At 39.2% G+C, this 20611-nt stretch overlaps 1 protein-coding gene across 13 annotated transcripts in view; it reads left to right on the top strand.

Annotated features, from left to right (window-relative positions):
- Positions 1 to 20611, top strand: part of MAST4 (microtubule associated serine/threonine kinase family member 4) — a 216928-nt gene that overhangs the window by 112635 nt on the left and 83682 nt on the right. The window contains exon 1 of one of the 13 annotated variants that reach the window (XM_079330489.1): positions 2781 to 3067. The exons of 11 other annotated variants lie outside the window; for them this stretch is intronic. In XM_079330489.1, coding sequence (XP_079186615.1) covers positions 2976 to 3067 — 92 coding nt within the window. In that variant the 5' untranslated portion in view covers positions 2781 to 2975. Of the gene's footprint in view, positions 1 to 2780; positions 3068 to 20611 lie in introns of those variants that run through there. One more of the 13 variants, XM_079330487.1, reaches the window with a different exon arrangement.

The following is a 20611-nucleotide window of genomic DNA, read 5'->3' as shown; positions in this document are numbered from 1 at the left end:
GCCAGTGTTGAATTTTGCAGTAGCCAGAAGGGGGCATGGCTGGGACGTGGAGGTTATTCTATATCACCTCAGTGACTTTCTGGGTATGGGGGGGAAAGGGTCTCTTTTGGGTTGGTGAAGGGAGTAGTCAGGTATTCTTAGGGGCAGAGAGGAGAACTCACATGCAAATTGTTCCTTTTCTTGTGTGCTCTTGTATTATTAGCGCTGTTACTGTTCATTTTTTAATCTTCTTGTTTTCAGAAGATTCTTCTTACCTAAAAACCTGTGATCTCTATGCTTTGTATCTCCAGTTCTTGTCTCTATCCTGCCACAGTGGCATGGGGTGGAGGGGGAGAGGGAAGTGAGTGTCATATGGTTTCCAGAGTCTCAGTGGGAGCACTAAGAACATCATTCCTAATACCATGACATTGATACCTTCTGTTGCTATATATGTGGAAACAGTTGCCTAGAATTTATCCTTTCTTCTATCCTATATTTTTCTGCTTTTGCAAAAATCCAGCTCATCAGATAGTGAAATCTGTGTAATGGCTTTTGATATAATCATGTCTGGTTGTACACAGAGAGGTTAAACTTTTTTCCCACCAGAATTCATCTACTTGCAAACATCAATCTCTTTTTTTTTCTGACAGGTCTTTAGCAACATTATGAGAGGCTTGTCTTGCTTAATTTTTAAAAGCTTTTAGGATATGTTTCAGAATTAGATTCTTCTCATTATTTTGATAAACTGGTATAGATTTTGACAAAAAAATAATGAGTTCAGTTTCAGTCCTGGGCTTAGAACAGAAAAGATTGGTAACTTTTGGCCTTAATGTGAAATAAAGTTTGAACTCCATGTTCCATGATCACCCCACAAGTGATGTGCTTGACTGAATCATGGAACCTGAACTGCTTTTGTTACTCTTAACTGCCTCTTAGATTAAGGAGGTGAGGGGACAACTTGCAGGACAGTGAGAATACTGAAACTTCTCTTGTGTTATAGCTGGAAGACTTTGTTTTTAATCTTGAGCCAGTGCTGTTGACAACATCAGTTACGTGTGATTCTCTGGTTTCATGACTGTGTACAGTTCTTTCTCCAAACATGCTGATTTACAGGCAAAAACTTGTGTATGTTGCAGAGAAGATAAAGTTATGGAGTTTGTGGAAGAGGAGGTGTTTCTTGGAACTTATGTGGAGGTTTGAGAATTTCCTTCTTACCCAGTTTTAAGGAAGAAGTGTTGCCAGCCATGCTTGCCCTCATGTGAACCTTTAAAACTTAATGCTCAGTATGCTCAGGCATGCCTCAAAGTGAAATAAATGGACGACTTCTTCTTTTACTGACTGCAGTAGATGTGAATGCTCAGTGTTAATGGAGAGGTATAAAAAGAGCAGTCATGCTGGGAAGTGCCCTCCTGTGGGGCACAAATGGACATCAGCCCAAGTACCAGCTATTTCAGCCTTTCTTGTACAAGAAAATCTGACCTAAGAACTAGATGAGGCTGTTGTCCCTTCTTACATTGAAATGGTCTCTTCTAAAATTAATATGTCTTTAAAGAAGAGATTGATTATTCTTTTGTGTTTGATGAATGTTACACTGATGTTTTCTGTGGCATGACAGTAAATGGTGTTTGCTCAGGATTTTTGTTGAAGCTTTTGGTGCTAAGTAGAGTGAGAGCTGTCTAATGAGAGCTGTCTCATACCAAGTGTCATGGGAGCCCTTCCAGCTCTGCTCTGTGACCCTCAGATAAACAAAAAGGCAAGTGTAAATTTTAAAGTCCCTTAGAAGAAACCTTCTAGATTTTGAATCCACAGTATCTTTTTCTGTACCTGACTGTCACTGCTTTTAACATCTGGAGTTAAGACATTATGGAATGACAAGGTAATAGATTAGTAATTTAAGAAACACTTTTATTTATGTACTGGAGAGATGTGAGGAAAAATGCTAGTCTAGACAGAGCTGCAGAGGGAGGGAGGAGAGAGTTGGAGAGTGATGCTGGGATTAGGTATGAAAAGACTGAGGACAGCAATCAGCAGAGGCTAAAACGAGGAATGAAAGTAGAACGTTGGCCGGTTCAAGAAAGTAAACCAGCCGAGTTGGGAGGCAGCTGGGGAATGGCAAGGAGGGGAATCAAAGGAAGAAAGTTGGAAGGAAGAAGGGGAAGAAATGAGTCAAAGTAGCTGAGGGATTAGGTCATTGTTATGAGTGGGAAAGGTACTCAGAGCCTGTCGGTACCCTTCTCTTGCCAGCCCGTGCTTCCGATAGCTTTCTCAAAAGAGGTAGCTGGCAGTGGAGGGAGGCGGATGTCCCCGCTTGCCGTGGCAAACGCCTGGTGTCTGGAGTGGCAGGTAGCCAGTGTGACAACGGGTAATTAAGAAGTACCCGTGCCGTCAGTTCTCCCGGGAGGGGCAGAAGCCCCGGCAGCGACACACCTACACTGTGCGCTGCGCCGAGTCACTGGTCCTTGCAGTTCCCAGCACGTCCGAGCGCGGCCGGCGGGCTCTGACCCCCGGGGCTGTGCCGGGTGCACGGGCGGGGAGCTCTGACCCCCGAGTGCTCTGAACCCCCTGGTGCACGGGCGGGCGGCTCTATCCCCGAGCTGCTCAGTCCCCCGCTGTTCTGCCCTCCCAGGTGCTCTGTCCCCCAGGTGCATGGGCGGGGGGCTCTGTCCCCCAGGTGCTCTGCCCCCCAGGGGCGTGGGCGGGGGGCTCTGTCCCCCAGGTGCTCTGCCCCGGGTGCGCGGGCGGGGGGCTCTGCCCCCGGTGGGCGGGCGGAGCGGCGCGGCCTGTGTGCGGCCGCCAATGGCCGGGGCGGGGCGGCACCCGCGGAGCAGCCGCACGGAAAAGTTTCTGTCGGTTCGGGTTGCTGCTATCTCTGCTCTCCTTCCGCCCCCTCGGCGGCTGGCTGCCTTCCCGCTCTCTCTCTCCCAGGGCTGCCGTCCCTTCCTCCTCTTCCTCGTCGTAATATGGCACTGAGTTACTGAGCTTTCAGAGGCAGAGAAATGGATATGTCGGACCCCGGTTTTTGGACGCTGCTTTCCAACTTCACGCTGCCCCACCTGCGGCGCGGCAGCCGGCTCCGCCGGACCCAGAGGTGAGGCAGGCCGGGCGCTCCAGGTGCGCGGCGGCGGGCGCTGCTTTCCTGGCTTTCCTGGCTTTCCTGGCTTTCCTGGCTTTCCTGTCCGGCAGAAGGGCCTGGAAGGCGTCGGGACCCGCGGCCTCCTTCCTGCCGTGTGCTGGCCGGGGGCTGCGGGGACTCGGAGCCTCTCCTTGCGAGGCCCTTGGTGTGTTTTTCTGAACAGACGCTGCATAGTGCTCTGCCTCCATTTGTAAGATCTTCTCTTTTGTCCAGCCCTTCTACCCTCCTCTTTTTTCCCCCCTCTTAAAGACATTTCCAGCTTTCTCTCAAGTATTCGACATTTTATTGGAAACAGATACTCTTTATATGGACAGCTCAAGATAGCCTGTTTTGTTCGGTGTTCTTAAAGGGACAGGTTTGCATAAGTACCTTTTTTAAAACAGGCTAGCTTGACATTTGCTAGTGCAGGAATGGCCTTTTTTGGTTCTGTAGCATTTTCATTATTGTCAGGAGGCGGGGGAAAGGCTTGGAAATAGTAAATACTGAGTAAAAGTTAAAGGGTTGTGCCATCAGTGGGCAAAAGACTTACAAGCTTTCACATCATTTTCACCATGTGCTGGGTTGGCACTTTCAACGAAATATGTCTGTATCAAAAGGGAAAGAAAAAAGGTGCAGAAGTTTGTAACTTCATACACTAGTTCCTCGTATGGGTTTTGAGACATACCAGGTGTGGTGTTAAATTACTGTGAAACTACTGTGAATATTGGCTTATGTATTATCTTCGGAGAACGAAGTGTGTAAAATGTTTCTTCTGCTGACTAGAAAGGTGGCACAAAGCAAGCAGGATAGAGGCCTAGGAAAGTTGGTTTTTACTAAGCTTTAAATATTTATGGTCTGATTTCTCTTTCAAAAGGAAGAGAACAACTATCTGTTTAATGGCAGAAAGTTTAAAATAAGAAAAACAAGTGGCCTGCTTAACATAAATGAAAAAGCTATTCCTGCAATAAATATCTATTATTTGTGTCTTCTGCTTGGGGTAGCTGAAAATGCTGAGTTATTTTATCATTCTTATGCCCCTCTAGTAAATAATTTTTCGCTCTTACACAGCATTAACTGAGGATCCAAATAGGCCTTACCTGTTTTTCTGCTGAGACATGTAGAGGTTTTTTTTTCAAATTGTCTTCACTGTTCTTACTCAAATTGTAACTGTGTGAAGACCTACAAATACCTTTTCTAAATCTGCAGCTGTGTGGCACATTGAGGAGGAGAGAAACTTCATACATCTCACAAGAATCATGAAATAAATTTGTATCATTGGTTTCCTTGTTTATATGTTTGGATAACTTCCTGATTTTCAAACATGTTCAGTGCTTTACTGGGTTTGTTGAAATATTTGAAAGACTTTTTAAAGCAGCATATCACATGTATGGTATGTCAGTGAATAGTACGTGCCATATGTGCAGTTGCATATAGAGGTACTAAACATTTAATGCTGTCTCTGTAGCTAAATCAGTGTGTCACAGCACTATGAAGTGGAAAAGGCAGCAGTAGAATTTCAAGGCTGCTTAATCTTAATGGGCTCAGATAACCCTCCTTTGTCAGGTTGGTTCTGTGTGGTGGGAAGTCAGAATCTGCTCTGTTGATGTCTTCTGGGAAAGGCTGTCCACATACTTGTTCAGCTCTCTTCTTAAAGGTGGACCTGCCCTCTGCCCCTCTGTACTCATAATTCATTTACTAATGCAAGGCATAAAACTTATGAAGCAGTAAAGCTGTCAGAAGCATAAAATTCAGCGTGGACAGTGCAGATTCTCCTAACTCTATTTCAGAAATAGATGTTGAATTAATTGAGGTACTCACCAGGTTTACATGTTCTGTGCTGTGTCTCACCTGCGTTATCTTCACAGGCTCAGTCAGCCGTATCTGCAGCTGCATGTAAAAACTGGACAGATAGCTGCTTACTTAGCTCAGCTTGCCACAGGATGCCTTCCCTTTCTTTCTAAGAGTGCTGCTGGTAGCCACTCATGTGTTGTGTAGCTTCCCAGGCATTTTAGATACCTCAAGAGTGAGAGATTTGAAGGGAGTTTAGTTCCTGTCATCTAAATCTCCTGCTGGGCTTAAGTGAAAGTTTTGGTTCACTGATTTAAGAGAGGTTTATTCTTAATAGTTACGCTGCTTATGAAACTTGTCTAGCCTGGTGCATACCCAGATGCTTCAGGAAAACTTCTGAAGAAGCATTTCTTTCTGATTGTATCTACAGCTGGCTTTGGGACTCCTTGCCAATTTAAGAGAAAAAAATTTATGGGTTGGTTCAGCATTTTTGCCTCTCAGTTATGTTCCTTTTGCCTGTTAAAGTATTTTTACCTCTGCTACCATATTTTTGTGGCCTGATAGACCCTGTTGTTTCCATGAGCACTACTCTACTTTCTTAACACCCAGTACTATGAATTTTGTGTCTCTGTACAGATTTACTTGATGTAATCATATATCTCTCCTTGAGGTTCTAAAAAGTAAAGAATGAAGAGATAGCCTCCTTCAGGAGGAGTTTTCCAACAGTTGATCTTAGCTGAATTTCAGTTGTAGCAGCTCTTTGGGAAGTGATACCTGAGTAAGAAATATCACAGCCTGACTTTCAAGTGGGGTGGGTTTTCAGGACTGGTGGGTAGAAAAATTATCTTCAATTATAAATTGGAGGCATTTCTTATTCAAATCCCTGGGTCTGTAAGTGCCATGGATTATACCATGTGCTACTACAGTGAAGAATACGTATGCAAGCAAATAGAGAACTTCAGGGAGAGAGAGAGGGTCTGTGTCTACTTGTAGACATCTGCTTATGGAAATTGCTGTCTAGATTTACAGATGGATAAACGTGTACAGATCCACTTCTTTTCACGTGGAAAAATCACCATTTTCTGCTTGGTTTTCTGATATGTATTTGGTTCTCTCTGACACTTGCACTCTTTTTGTCCGATTTTCTCTGTGTATCTTTTACAAAACCGACAAGGCAATGATCCTTTTTGTGTGCGTCCTTTTCTCTGGCTTTTTTTATGGTGGTTGCGCCAGAACAATGTTAGTGCAGTTGCTCTTCCTTTGAGTCAGAGTGGGATTTTTTCCCTCAAAGGCATGAAATTCATGAATGCTTGCCCAGTTGCCTCTGAACTAAAGTAGACTCATAGATAATTTGTGTTGAAACTTCATTTTATTTGTTTATAATCACTGAAGTGGTAGTGAGTCTTTCATAATACAAGATTAAAATATTCATCAGACATCAATTGTGTGTTATGAAAGTTAATAATATTTCTGAAATCTTAAAAAATGGAAAATTATAAATTTTACTGGAAACAGAACAGAGTAGTCAAGCTTGTAGTTCTGTTAGTTTTTTGGGACAGCGTGCTGCCTGGAAAAGCAGTTTTTTTGAATGTCTCTAGTTTGTTAGTTTGAATAGGTGCAGTGATATTAAAATTGCGATGTAGAGTCTTGCTGTTGGTTTTATGTAGACATTGGTTTTTGTCAACACAAAACTAAAACTTTATTATAAATATACTAAAAATGTACTATAACTATATTATAAATTGATTGTTTTATATAACAACAGGTGTTCAAAGTTATTCTGTTGATAATACAAGAAAACCAATGTTTAATGACGTGGTTGTCAGCTGAAACTGTGTTCCAATTGAGTTATTTTACTTCTGCAAAAGAGTAAATAGAAGCTTTGTTTAAAAAGTAGTTATTTTTTATGTCTTTGTATTGTTTTTAATGTATATTTGAGGGGGTGGTAATTTGAAGAGCTTTATAATTTCTTGACTTTCAAATCTCTTCACCTTAGTTCCTACATGCAAGAGAGAGGAGCTATTATTCTAATAGACGTTGAGTAAGTTTAGTAAAGATTGTTATCCCAGAACTGGGGAGATTAAGTAGTACATCTGGGCAGACTATCTGTGCTTCCAAACACATTGTCATTGAATATGTTTTGTTAGAGGTTAATCTGCTGGACCAATGATCCCATTGTTTTCTCTACTATCTAGTGAAGTGTTAATGTATCTTGGTAGTTGTATTTCCTTTCATTCACAGTAAAGGCTGTCTGTTAGGGGGATAGTTTTACAGTCTCACTGTAGTTTTTATTTTGGTTGGTTTAATTGACCAACCTTTTTCTTCAGGCAATTAATGTATTTCAAATCTGAATGAGCCAACATTATTTCTTAGCTTCAGCCAGACTGGTAAGGATTCATCTGGTCATACTGCTATTTTATGCTTCATTTTCATTCTGATAAAATACACTTTTATTAGAAGTGTGTCAAGATCATTAAGAAGTGACCAAAGGATCTTATTTTAGAAAGCCTGAAGAAAGTTGATGCATGAACAAAATAAAATAAAAAAAGCTTAGGAATATAGAAGCTGTAATTTTTATTTTTGTTCTACTTGTGTGGTTAATATCTGCTGTGACATGACAGGAGACAGTCTTTGTTTCTCTTACTCAGAGAATTTAAAGGGTAATAGTTCAGACATCCCTTTATGAGCTGTGGTTGTTCGGACATGCCACATGGTCTAGAGACTCTTGTATCTGGCTTAAATCTGCTACTGATTTCTGCAGTCATTACAGTTCTTGTTGCATTAGACTTCAGCTCATCCTTCTCAAATGTTTTTTTAAGCACACAGGAGCTCACCCATGGAGTTGTTAATAATTGCCTTTTCTGCTGCGCCTCTTGTCAGCGAGCTTCAAACTTCTGTTAGTGATATGAGAACCAACTCGTGTGGCTGCACATACCAATTGATGGGCTTGCCTGTGGTGGCTCTTCGTCAAAGCTGGAAATGGTGGTCAGAAAAGTGGATTTCAAGGGAGGTTTCCGGTGAATTTTGGCAGAGAAAAACCCTGTGATACTCAGCAAAGGCAAGAGCAGGGTCCTGCAGCTGGGGAGGAACAGCCCCAGGCACCAGCACAGCCTGGGGCTGACCTGCTGGGGAGCAGCTCTGCAGAGAAGGGCCTGGGGCTCCTGCTGGACAACAAGCTGCCCCTGAGCCAGCAGCGTGTCCTGGTGGCCAAGAAATCCAATGAGATCCTGGGGAACATTGGCAGGAGCATTGCCAGCAGGGGAAGGGAGGTGATCCTGCCCCTGCACTCAGCTCTGGTGAGGCCTCACCTGGAGTGCTGTGTCCAGGTCTGGGCTCCTCAGGACAGGAGAGACATGGAGCTGCTGGGGTGGGGCTGCAGGGGCTACAGAGATGATGAGGGGTCTGGAGCATCTCTCTTATGAGAAAAGCCAGGGAGAGCTGAGCCTGTTGAACCTTGAGAAGAGCCAACTGAGAGGGGATATCAGTGTGTATAACTATCTAAAGGATAGGTTACAAGAGGATAGACCAGGCTCTTCTTAGAGGTGCTGAGCAGTAGGACAGGAGATAATGGACAGAGACTGATGCCCAGAAAGTTCCACCTGAACATGAGGAAGGACTGTGCAGGTGGCCATGCACTGGAACAGATTGCCCAGAGAGGCTCTGGAGTCTCCCTCTCTGCAGATGCTCAAGAACTGCCTGGACACAATCCTGTGCTGTGTGCTCTTGGATTACCCTGCTTGACCAGGGAGGCTGCACCAGATGAGCCACTGTGGTCCTGAGCATCCAGCTTTACCCATTCTGTGAATTTGCTGCATGTCATTGTGCAGGAATGGAAGTTTGTTACTTACAGAGGTGGAATCACTCAATGTTTTGAGTCACAGTTTAGAATACGAAGATGCTGATAACTGGTTTAGGTTGAACATTGAAAATGAAGTGTGTTAAATGGATCACACTAAAAATGATGTAAAACTTACTGTTGCATGCAGTAGTTTTGTGTATATTGTCACATAATCTATAGGCTGGAGACCTGGATCAGGGCTGTGATGTTACATGTCATTAGAAGGCGTTTAGTAGGTCCTAGGTTTGTTTGGAGGAGCACTGGGATGGCATCAGGGGAGATGCATATCTGAGAATCAGAAAGTTCACATATCTTTGGTTCAGCCTTATTCAACAGGCTGTGTTGCATTCAGTGATGGCTACTGGATTTTCTCTTGAGAACCTTTCAGAAGATTTTTTTCCTTTGAACCTTAGCAAATGCACTAGGTGTGGTCATTGCGAAAATTTAAAGCTTTTCATCTCTATCATTTGACTTTAAGCTATGTTTAAAATAATGTATGAAAGAAAAATTTTTAAAAGGCTTCCCACTGTGAATTTCGTTTTTCTCCCTCAAAAAGAAGTTGAAAATTACATCAAGTGAGGCTCAGCTTACGGCTAAGGAAATGGCTTTTTATGTGTGTATAGATAGACTCTTCGATTACATCTATCTCTCTTCCAACTAGACTGGTTTAAAACATAATTATTAGTGTCCAGGTAAGTATGGAAAAATAAAAAACATATGTAATTAATTTTATTAAATGATGGGTATACCAAGGTAGTTGTGTGTAAGGTCAAGGGTGTTGAAGGAATGCCATTCCTGTTGCTGCTTAATTTATTGCAACAAACAGTGTGAAGTGTTAAGCATTGAAATAATTTAGTTGAATAAAAATGTATATACCCTCATTTCTCTTAGTGCTTGATTACAATATTCCAGAATGTGTTCCAGAATTTAAAGAAAACATAATTTCTCCCAAGGCAGTAAGGTGTTCTAAAACCAAACAGTTTTAGAACAAATACAGTTTCTTTTTTTGTCAATAAGGAATGAATTACTCTGAATATTTTTTATGTATCTGACAAAAAACAAAAGTTATCTTTTGGTTTTGGCAGACATACATGAATATAAACTTATGTCCTTTGAGGTCCGAGAGAAAATGTCAGTATTTTTGGTTTTTTTTTGATTTTTATATGTGGCAGTAGATATGGTGTCCTTTCCTGTGGCACGGGAGTTGAAACTAGAAAAATTCTTTTAACTAGGCCAATTCAAACTAGTGTAGTATTTACATTTTGAAACACCATATGAATCTTTTTTCCCTTAAGTAATAGGGAAAATATTCACTTTTTCGAGGTAGTTCTGTGGATATTGGTTTGGTCTGGAAGCTCACCTTGAGAGAGTTAATAAATTAAAATTTACTTTGGTGAATGCTGGTACTTATCACCTGTGGTTGTTGTAAGAGATACTTAAGACATGCATAACTGAAGATGTAGTAGGCAGATTTCTTTATTTTTCCCTGGTTGCTTTCTCGCATGTGTTAGGGAGCAGTGCCTTGTGAGTCTTTCCTTCCTGGGCTGCTGGGCCCAATTCCTGTATGACATTTGTAATAGGCTTATGAATGGAATCCCACTTCTCACAGGAGATAGATTTGATATGTGAAACAAATTGCAGTATTATTATTGGGTTTGTTGGTATTTTCTTTTTGTACATGCTTGGAAGAGAGAGGTTTGTATTATAATTACTTGTTTTATTAAAACTATTAATCAGATATGATGATGAAGTATCTTGCAGATAATTCTGTAAGAAGTGTTTACTTTGTTTTTGAAATACATTTAAAAATTATGTTTTTAAGCATAAATTCTAAGTCCTAATAAGGTTAATATAGGGAAGATGGATATAGTAGTTTGAACTTCCTTTAATAAATCTGAGTATAATGAACTGGCTTCTAATTTAAATTCTTCCTACTCTTAAAATCCTTTTGGAGCTACTGTAATTATTGTTTCTTGGATGAGATGCTAGAATGTTTTGGAAAGGTATTCCTACATAAAAGTATACAGAAACCTCAACTGTAGGAAACAAAAGAAAGGCAGTCCTAAGAATATTGTATTTCTAAGTATGTGCTTTAACCCTGAAACCTTCCTTCTTCAAACTCAAAGGAACTGTAATGGAACATAAGGACTTACTGGTGTGCCTGATGGACACAGAGAAGTTTGTGTGCCTGGAAGCTGGGACCTTCTTCCAGCCAAGTTGTGACAATCTGCCTAGAAGTGCCATCAGTGTCTCCCAGAGATGGCTTATCAGTGGCTCCATGAAGCATCTCTTGCACTAGGATAGCTAAACCACAGTGAGGGAAGCTGGCTCCTAAGGGAGTTTGGAGAGCAAATGAAGTATGAGAGATGAGAATTTCACAGGAGCATTGTAGAAGACATGGTGGTGAGATTCAGTGAGAGGACATGGATCCATATAATCTCTAGGTGGTTCCCTGGTTATTCTTTAGACTAAATTATTTGTAACAGATATATGTAATTTAATTAAACAGTGTAGTAGTTAATATCAGTGAGCCTAGCTGTCCAGAGTGAAGTTCTGTTGAGGTTATGAAATGGGCTGTTGCCTGTTGATTACAGTCCCTGCTGACTCAGAAAAAGCAAAAATCTTTATTAGAATTTTCAGTTGATAAATGCATATTTACAGATTTTACATAGTTCAAACATAAACCTAACAATCTAGTCCTTGATGAAACATAAGTTATATACTGATGATAAGAATAAATCAGACTTTTTTTCAACAGATATCTGGTGTTTACCAGAATTTGTATTCAGCATGGTTTTCATAATGTAAATTAATACATGGCTGTTTAAAATCCCCTTTTTGGGAAACTGGAAGGAGAATGCTTGATTGATATCTCCTTCATCAGACAGTACTCTTCAGTGAGAAGTTGTAATTAGCAAATATCCTTTGTATTAATACTGGTAACCCTCTTGGAGTTATAGAAAGTAGATTGTGTATGTTTGTTTTACAAATTTGCCTTTTCAGTGACTCTAGGCTTGTCTAGCTTGTTCTTATGCATGGGTATGTCAAGGGAATTTCCATAAGTGCTGTAACAGTAGAAGCAAAAGCAGTCAGACAAGTCCAGTATGCTCTGTTCACCTTGTCTACGAACATGCCACACAAAAGGATGATTATGTCAGTTCACTGCACCATCAGGTCTTACCAGAGCATCTTTTGCATTACCTGCATAATGAACACAGAAAAGATATAACACTTTTTTAAAGTAAGCTTGCATTATATATATTTTTTTTTCCTTACACGAGGCTTGGTGATTTGGCCTTTCTGCCGTGTTTTGAGGATTAAACTACTACATTTGCTTCCCATCTCTGACCTATGAGAAACTGGAGAATGGTTCTGTTGGAAAACACATTTCTGTCAGGTTCTTGTTGCTACTCGGTTGTGTCTTAGATGTGCTATTCTGTCTTGTTAAATGTCAAAATATTATCATCTTTTGCAAGGCTTTGTTTTCTATCCATGGGAAAAATTTCAAAACAAAAAAATGAAGCTTCTTCCTGTTTAGTGGTTTTGTTTGTTTGTTTATTATGTGTTTTAAAGTTTAAAAATTATATCTTCGCATTATTTCTTCTGTGCCTTCTTCAAATCTTATAAGAACAAGATGCTTTTTTTTCTTTTTTTTCCCGTTTTCTCTAAAGGAAATACTAAACATACTAGTGTATATGAATATGCTAGGTTACTTATTAAAATATGCAAATTGTTTGTGTGGGTCAGACCTAAGCATTCAGCATTATCTACAAATTAATACCTTCTAGCGATCATGTGTTTCCTTCTTCTGATTCATAAATTATAAGGAAAGAAGAAACCAGAAGGATCACCTACTCTGGCAGACTACAGGAAATAAAGAGACAGAGTAATAGTGTTAGCAATTTAGTAATTTGGCCCTCCCAGATAAGGTAACATGTTTGTTTAATCATTGATGAGTTTAGCAAAATCTGAAAGATTTAACACTGCTCAGGACAACTCTCTTTTGTTTCTTGTTGTTCCTTAAGTGAACTGTGTTTTACCAGTACTGATTTATTGCTGGTGCTATTGTCTTTCACACGAACCTTAGTAATAACCTCAGAGATATTGGGCCAGTCTCTTCATAAGCACCAAAAAGTGTTCAGTACGTTCTTTGTAACTCTGCCTAAACCCTAGGGTCACCAGATGGATATTAATAGAAGGAAACAATTTTAAGAGAAATCCAAAGGACTGTTGGCGTTTTCTGCCTTAGTTGGTATGGAAAAATTAATTTTTCCTTCAAGTCAAACTGAGGTAACAATAGCATTGTGTTTTCTAAAAGACACCTGCTCTGGGAAGCTGACTGAGGAGCTGACTGTGGTCTGGTGTCTCTGTGTGGTGAGAGCACTTAGCTCTGGTCCTTGTGGGAATGTAGGATGTGTATAAGACGCAGAGGGGGAAGTTGTGTGCTACTTTTCTCTCTTAGGTATGACAGTCTGAAAAGCTGGAAGGGGGTGGGAGTTGTATGAAGGAATGTGTCCTGCTGAGGTGTTGTTGGAAGACTGGAGCAGGGGGCAAAAGTCTAGTTAATGGAGACTCTTATGTTATTTATAGAGATGATCCCAGGTTTAAGTTGTAGGTAAATCCACTAGATCATCGCAAAAAAAAGATGCAGGAATAAAGTAAAGCACATGCAGTATGAACAGAAACATGGGGCAGGAACACCTAGTACATGTTAGAAATCCAGCACCTTAATACAATGACTTGTTGCTGAATATTGTTTCGGTATAGAGGTAACATAGTTCTATAAAATAAGGGTGACTGCCAAGTTTCAGATGATTTGAAGTTACAATTTAAGCCTTTATTATTTGAATTTACACAAAGGGGTTGCTACTCTCATATTAATAGGCATATTAAGCATGCATGTAGCGGAAGAGAAATAATTGTGTGTTGCCCAATTTATATGAAAAAAATCCCATTTTTTAGTTACAGACATTTTTAATATTAGAAGAGGTATTAGAGTTTGAGAACTGATGTGTTGTTCTGCATTACACAGTGGCCTCTTTGAAGTCATAGCAGGAAGGCACATAATACTGCACAACCAAAAGCAAGGATAGAGACATAGTTTTCATTCTAGTTTTCATACATGTGTAGATATTTCTGAACAGTTTGTGCTGTAGGGTTATTTTCCTACAAAATTTGTATCATTTTATAAAACCGCTTTTCTAATAGACACCAAGATCCTGTAAATATAAAACTCATAAACCATGAGTTGATGATTTCATATTACATTAACCATCCTTAGGGCAAAGGCAGCAAATATTATCAACACAACTATTCATGATTAGTGAAGATGAGTATAGGACTTGAAGTCCAAGTAGTTAAAAGACAGTTTGTTATAATATGATTTGTAAGGAATGTGGTGCTTCATGTTCTTTGGATGAGATGTGCAGCATCAGATTTTTTTGCTTTTAAGGCTTTTTATTTATTTTTTAAAAATCATTATTATAACAATTTCCATTAATTTACTAGCTTCTACCTTTATTAGGCAGTGTATTCTTCCAGGTCCTGTCTAAAGTAAGAGCTACTATTGTCACATAAAAACCTTTAAGAACAAGGGAAACTCGTGTGGAGGGTGAATTTGTTCCTGTCTTTGTGACTTGGCTGTGACTATGAGGTACTGAAGTAGTTTTTTGACCACTGTCACATTTTTTCATTTTTCTCAAACCCTCTGAGGTGTTCATAATGTTTGGGATGTTTTCCAGAAAAGAAAAGCTGCAGAAATACTGGTTTTATGCTTTATGAACATCAATTCTTAAGGCATCCTTGTGCTGTGATGCAAATAGAAACCTTAAATTAGCTAATGGGCTAATAGGCCGGATGAGTAGTGAGGTGATTACTCTTCCTGATGGCCAAAAATTGTAGCACACCCTTTTCTGTCACCTTACCTCATCCACACCCTATTCTAACCTGTTGGAGATGTTTGTCTTGTCTATGTGTTGAGGTTGGGTTTTTGAGCTTGTGTAAGCTCTTTGGGAGTGTAGGTTGTCCTTTGTTGTGTTCCTGTGATGTTGAGAACAATGGAGACTTGTAAAAAACCTGCATATATAAGAAATAATAAAGCTTCTCTACTGAGCTCTGTTGCAGGAGGGACCCAAATAGTTTTGTTCTTGAAAGTATAAAAATAGGTTTTCCTCAGTTATGACAGATCTTCTCTCAAAATACTTTTCTTTTAGAAGTCTTGGGAAAAAGCTGGCTGTTTTTTCAGAGTTTTTTCAAATTCACTCAGTTGCAGCCTACAGGAGGAAGGCTACTATCTAAAATCATTGTACAATGTTGAAGAACAAAGAAAATAATACTGTCATTATTTTTAGATAAAATCTTGAGTGAAAGCGTCTGCAACCCGTTATCATTTGTTCCAAAGAATTTTTAGACCAAAAAGCATCATTATTTCTACCTGTAGAAGCATAGTTGATTTTTTTTTTTTTTTTTTTTGGCTGTGGGTAATAACCACATAGCTGTAGGGACATATATAGCAGCACCTACAATTTTCTGTTTTCATATGTCCTTGTAGAAGATAGGATGTGTAGAAAACAAAGCTACAGAATCTTTTTACACATTTTCTGCCTTTTAACTCTGTAATTGAAAATGTACAATATTGTTAATGTACCTGGTGAATTTAGTGGTTACCAAGGTTTACAAGCATGCATCATTTCAAGCATAATGTATGATTAATTTCTATTGATTTAGTGTGTTTGAACTAAGCTGGAAGGTACCCTCCTCTTACCCTGTAATACAGTAGTGTCTATGCTTACTGGTTTTCTTCTTTCCCTTCTGCCAGCACCCTGAATTTATAAAATGTTCATATTGAGATGTACTGAGTACTTTGTAAAAAAAAAACTTTCATATGCATATTTGAGGGTATGATTTACTTGCTTGAATATGAGAAATTCTAACCTTTAGTGTGGCCACATACCACTTGTCACCTTAACAAATGGAATGGAATGGAATCTTCTGTTTGCATCTCAGTGGTGATAATCTTTTAACAAGATTTTGAGTGTAATTTATCTACTTTTTATACTTGGTCTGTGATTTGATACCTATGTAATGCTAAATTTAATCTGAAATCTTCCTCATCACAGTTTGTCAGAAATGCTGAGGTTTTTTTGGAGGTTTTTTGTTTGTTTTTTTTGTGGGGTTTTTTGTGTGGGTTTTTTTGTGTTCTTGTTAATTGGGGATTTTTAAAATTATTTCATCAATAGACATTTGTTGGTTTTAAGCGTTGATGGAGAAATGTTGAAGGTTATGGGGGTTGCTTGACACAAATATGCTGTCTAAATAATAGGACTTTTTCTTTAATTAGCTCATTGAGATCTTGAAGAGCAACCCAGGGCTGAGGAAAACACATTCAGTTGATTCGATGTCAGAATGTTCAGTAAGTTTCTGCCCAAGTGTGTGCTTCAGTGCATTTACGTTTACTCAGAGTAATGATCTATAATGACCTCATGTGGTTGGCAGCCCAGATTCATCTGCAAAACAGCACTGTGCCCTGCAGCACCATGCTGGGGTGTGTGCTTAGCTCTGACTCGGAGGTGATCATCATTTCCTGTGGTGGCTAGTGCTGCACAGCCCAAAATGTGAAAAAAGCTCAGCACAGGGCTGTATGGCTGCAGGCATTTGGACTATACAGCCAGACTTGTGAAGAATGTGACAGGTAGCTTTGTATCACTCCAGCATGATTCCTGTCTCCAGCACTGGTGAATGACATGTTTATGCTTTTCCACTTGTGGTAAAGTGTGCTGGGAGACATTAGTGAATGGGAACATCAGAATCTGCCCTTTGGAGAGAGTGACTACATTATCTGTTTTAAAAATATGGTCGGTATAACATACTGAATAGTCAGAATTTAAAAGCAGGATATTATTTTCTGGTATTGTTATTACTGTAACATTTTAAGAGCTCTGAGTAGGAAATGTTTCAGTGGCTTAGTTGTATTATCAAATACAGAACTATCAGTAATATAATGTTAGTCTAACTTCAGTCTTAGAGAAACTTCTGTGATTCTAGCAGATTTTTGCAACTGTTACTTGTACCTGTTAAATAGGTGTGAAGCTGCTATTCTAGTGTTTCGGTTTCTTTCCTGGAAAAAAAAAGACAACAAAGGAAAATTAGGAGTGCAGTATATGATATTTTTCTGTAAAATATGAAGAAAAAAAGGATTTGCATCACAAAATAAAGTACTCTCCACAGTTGTATGGGACTTCGTGAAACAATTTGGAAGGAATAGATGATGAGATTGCACTTGTTTTTCACCAAATTGTTGTGTACCGGTTTGCCAGTTATAAACTTGGGTTTGGTTTTTTAGTATTTCATTATCATTGTTTTTCTGTATCAGCTGAATTTATGCTAGTCACAGTGAGGCAAGAGATTATATATCCCCGTGAAAACATATCAGAACTTTATAAGCCAGACTGAGAAAACAATCAGGCACTTTCTAATCGGTTACACACCCATATGCACTTCCAGCTAGTTGTCCAGCCCTCCTGAATCTGTATGCCATTACCTACCTGCACAGATTCTCTTGAGATTTTTGGAGGATTGAAAAATCATTTTGATTTAATGTTTAGGTATGGATTTATAGAAGGGAGATGATTAAGAAGCATAAGATTATGTTAAAATGGACTAATGTATATGCTTTTATCATTGAATTTGTATCTTCAAAGTAGTAGCTTCTGTGGCTATGGTTGAAGAAAGGGTAATACTAACAAATGTCTCAGTTCTTTTATACTGAAGACATTTAACTGAAATAGCCTTTGCTAACATTAATTTGTCTTTCAGAGGTATGTCTGCATTTGGTTTTCAAGCTGAATGTAGTCTGAGGCCATTTGTAATGATTATTTGAAAAGCTGATCTAGAGCTTATGCTAATAGAAAATCTAATGTTTGATTAAACCACTGAACCAAAGTAGAGGTTCTGGGCTTCTATTTTATAAAAACAGGAAATGAAGAATTAGTGTTTGAATTCTTCCTTACTACTGAGAGAGTTAGGAGATCACAGAATACCAGGTGTTGTAGTTCTACTTGAATCTGTCTCCATTATGTCAGATGGACAGTGTGTGTAAGTTATTTTCAGGAACAGGGCATTTCTCTGAAGACTAGTGAATTTATCTTAAACTGTAGGTTCAGCTTTCTTTTCTCTTCAGCCACACTCTTTAAGATGACAGGTAATCTGCAAGACCACTTTCTGTGGTGGAATTGTGGAATAGTGATTCCGAATAGTAATGACTTACGGCAGTACAGAACGTGTGGAAACTCTTGATTTTAGCTTGTCCACGTAAGATTTACTTGTTAAGGTAATAATTTGTCTTAGAGAATTTGTGAAATGTGACATGATGTAGTGATACTTCAAGTTACAGTTGGGAAAGGGAGGAAATTTGCCCATTTTGAATCTCATTATTGATATACCATTTTGATATACCCATTGAAGTGTAATATGTGATTTTTTCCCCCCAAGTTTTTCATGTAAGTTTCATGGTTCTTGTTCAAGTTAACAGCTTTTGTTTAATGAACTGCTTATGAACAGCAAGACTTAATGTAGACTTGTCTTTTGTGGGAGGATTGCAGCTCTCCTCATGGACAACTTTGACACAAATTCCCTTTCCAATTTACCTCTTCCACTCTCATGTTTCTGCTGCCCCAAACATTGGTGCTTCAGTGTGGAATTTTAGTAGAAATTTAAAAGCCAATATAGATCTGCTCTTGCAGGATTATGAAATCTGGAGCTATTTTTAACTACGTGATGAAAATTGCAAATTTCTTTAAAAGATTCATGTGCGTATGAAGAAAGGCTGTACGCTGGATTGTTCAACTTTACATGCATTCAAACCAGTGTTCCTTTTTATTTGGAATTTATTGCTACTGTGTAAAATTTAGTGGTAGTTAATTATGTCTGTTTTTAGATACTTACCATTCATCTTAAATCTCTCCATTGCCAAAATAGGGCTTGAAACGTGAACTTCCAAGAAAAACTGTCAAACCACAAAGCAATAAACCGAACCCAACAATAATAAACCTCTACTCTCAAACGCTGAAAACTTGGACTATTTGAGTATGAATCCAGAAGATGGAACTTGAAGACTGCATGCACTACATTATATAATTTAAGGCTTGACAGCAAGGCGCTCACTTTGGCATCCTCTGCTTTAGGTTTGTCAGCAGTTGGAGCAGGTAGTGTTCAGTCAGTCAAGTTCAGAAGCAGGCGTTACTGTCTTGCGCTTGTGGTTGGGCAGGCAGCGTTTCCTGCAGCATCTCAGGTGGTTCTCGTTAGTGCCATAGCACTGCTGGGTCTGGCACTGAGCTGCTGCAGCAGCTGCAGCACATGGGCTGTGGACAATAGCTGATGTGCTCAAAATTAGAATGTTTACTGCAATTGCCACTGCTTGCTTTTTTGTCTCTGTAGTGGATGCTCCTTTACTAGTCATTTTGTGTGATACTTCATTCTTGACACATCAGGATGAACTAAACAAATATTCATCATGAAATTGTTCCTCTTCACAGTATTAGCTCATACCTATTTACACACTATACATCATATCCTTGCTTCATTTTCTTCCTTTTCTTCTTCCTTCTACTGGGTCACTGGCATTTGCTTTCATGAATTTTCCCTGACCTACTTCTATTTGTGAGCAATTAGTACATTGCTTTGGTGGTAAAATAGTCCTTTACTGGTGTGGGTATTTTTACAGAGCAAAGTACATTCAAAAGTTATTTTCATAAATTGCTTATAAACCCTGTAATGTGTTTAAGATGGTCTTAGCCTTTTCTTGGTATTCTTTTATTGATGTATAGATTTAAGTCTAGTATAGGAAGTATACAAGTTAATACTACTTTTTTTTTTTTTACTCTTGTTTCTGAGTTCTTGGTTTTTCATGAGAGAGTAAGTTGTTACTGACCATTGAAGTGGTCAGGAGAGATGTAAATGAGAAATCAAACTTACTTGATTCTGGAAATTCCTTTTTTTTACTGTAGAACTTTACTCACAGTAAGAAACCTTGTTTCAGACATACTATAAATGGATTTTGTAGGCCAGATTCATTCATATTGATATGCTTCACTCTGTTGGAAACTTCTAGTGTTGAACATGTACTGGGGTTTTTTGCTGGGATGATGCTGCTAATTTTCCAATTTCGCTCACTGGATTTTCATTAGGCATAACCACGTGGTTAAATTGAAAGTCGTATTGTGTTCTAGTTCTGCTGGGTCACCACCTGTGGAAGGGAGCTTGAAGAATATCATTGCAGAGAAGGATTTCCCTTTCCCTGGGTAGTGCATAATTTTTTCTCAGAGCCTGCATGAGAGGTCACAGCTCAGCACTATGGTGTTTTGATCTGCAGAAAACCGATCTTAGGTAGGCTAGAGGGATTCTAAAATTGAACAATGTTTGTGATTTACAGACATGGATTACTAAAGTAGCACAGCATGTCAGAAGGAAGGGATGTTTGATGGCATAACATGAATGCTTTATCAGTACTTTATTTGCAGTGGCCTAGATAATTTGTTTCTGACCTCACTGAGTAATCCAGTCACTTGAAACATGAAGCATATGCCACTGAAACTTTTTTTCCAATACCATGCCACACTATTTTTAATACTATAAATGTGCATGTATATATCACACAGGTCCGTGGCAACATGCTGAAACACATAAATCATCTGATCTTCCCTGGCTTGTGTGGTGCTTGATGATTAAGCATTGCCATAAAAAAATAAAAATAAAAATAGTGAGTGGATGTCAGAGGCCTTGTGTTGTCATCCCCACTTGTGACTATGCCTGGAGATGTTTAAATTGCTTCACTAGAGATGATTCAGATGTTTCCAGCTACCTCACTGTGACTATGCAGTGTGGTGATCTGTGTGTGT

Source organism: Erithacus rubecula (assembly GCF_903797595.1).
Source record: "Erithacus rubecula genome assembly, chromosome: Z".
NCBI classification, from domain to species: Eukaryota; Metazoa; Chordata; class Aves; order Passeriformes; family Muscicapidae; genus Erithacus; species Erithacus rubecula.
The sequence above is the reverse complement of the archived record's forward strand: the minus strand, read 5'-3'. Positions and strand labels throughout refer to the sequence as shown.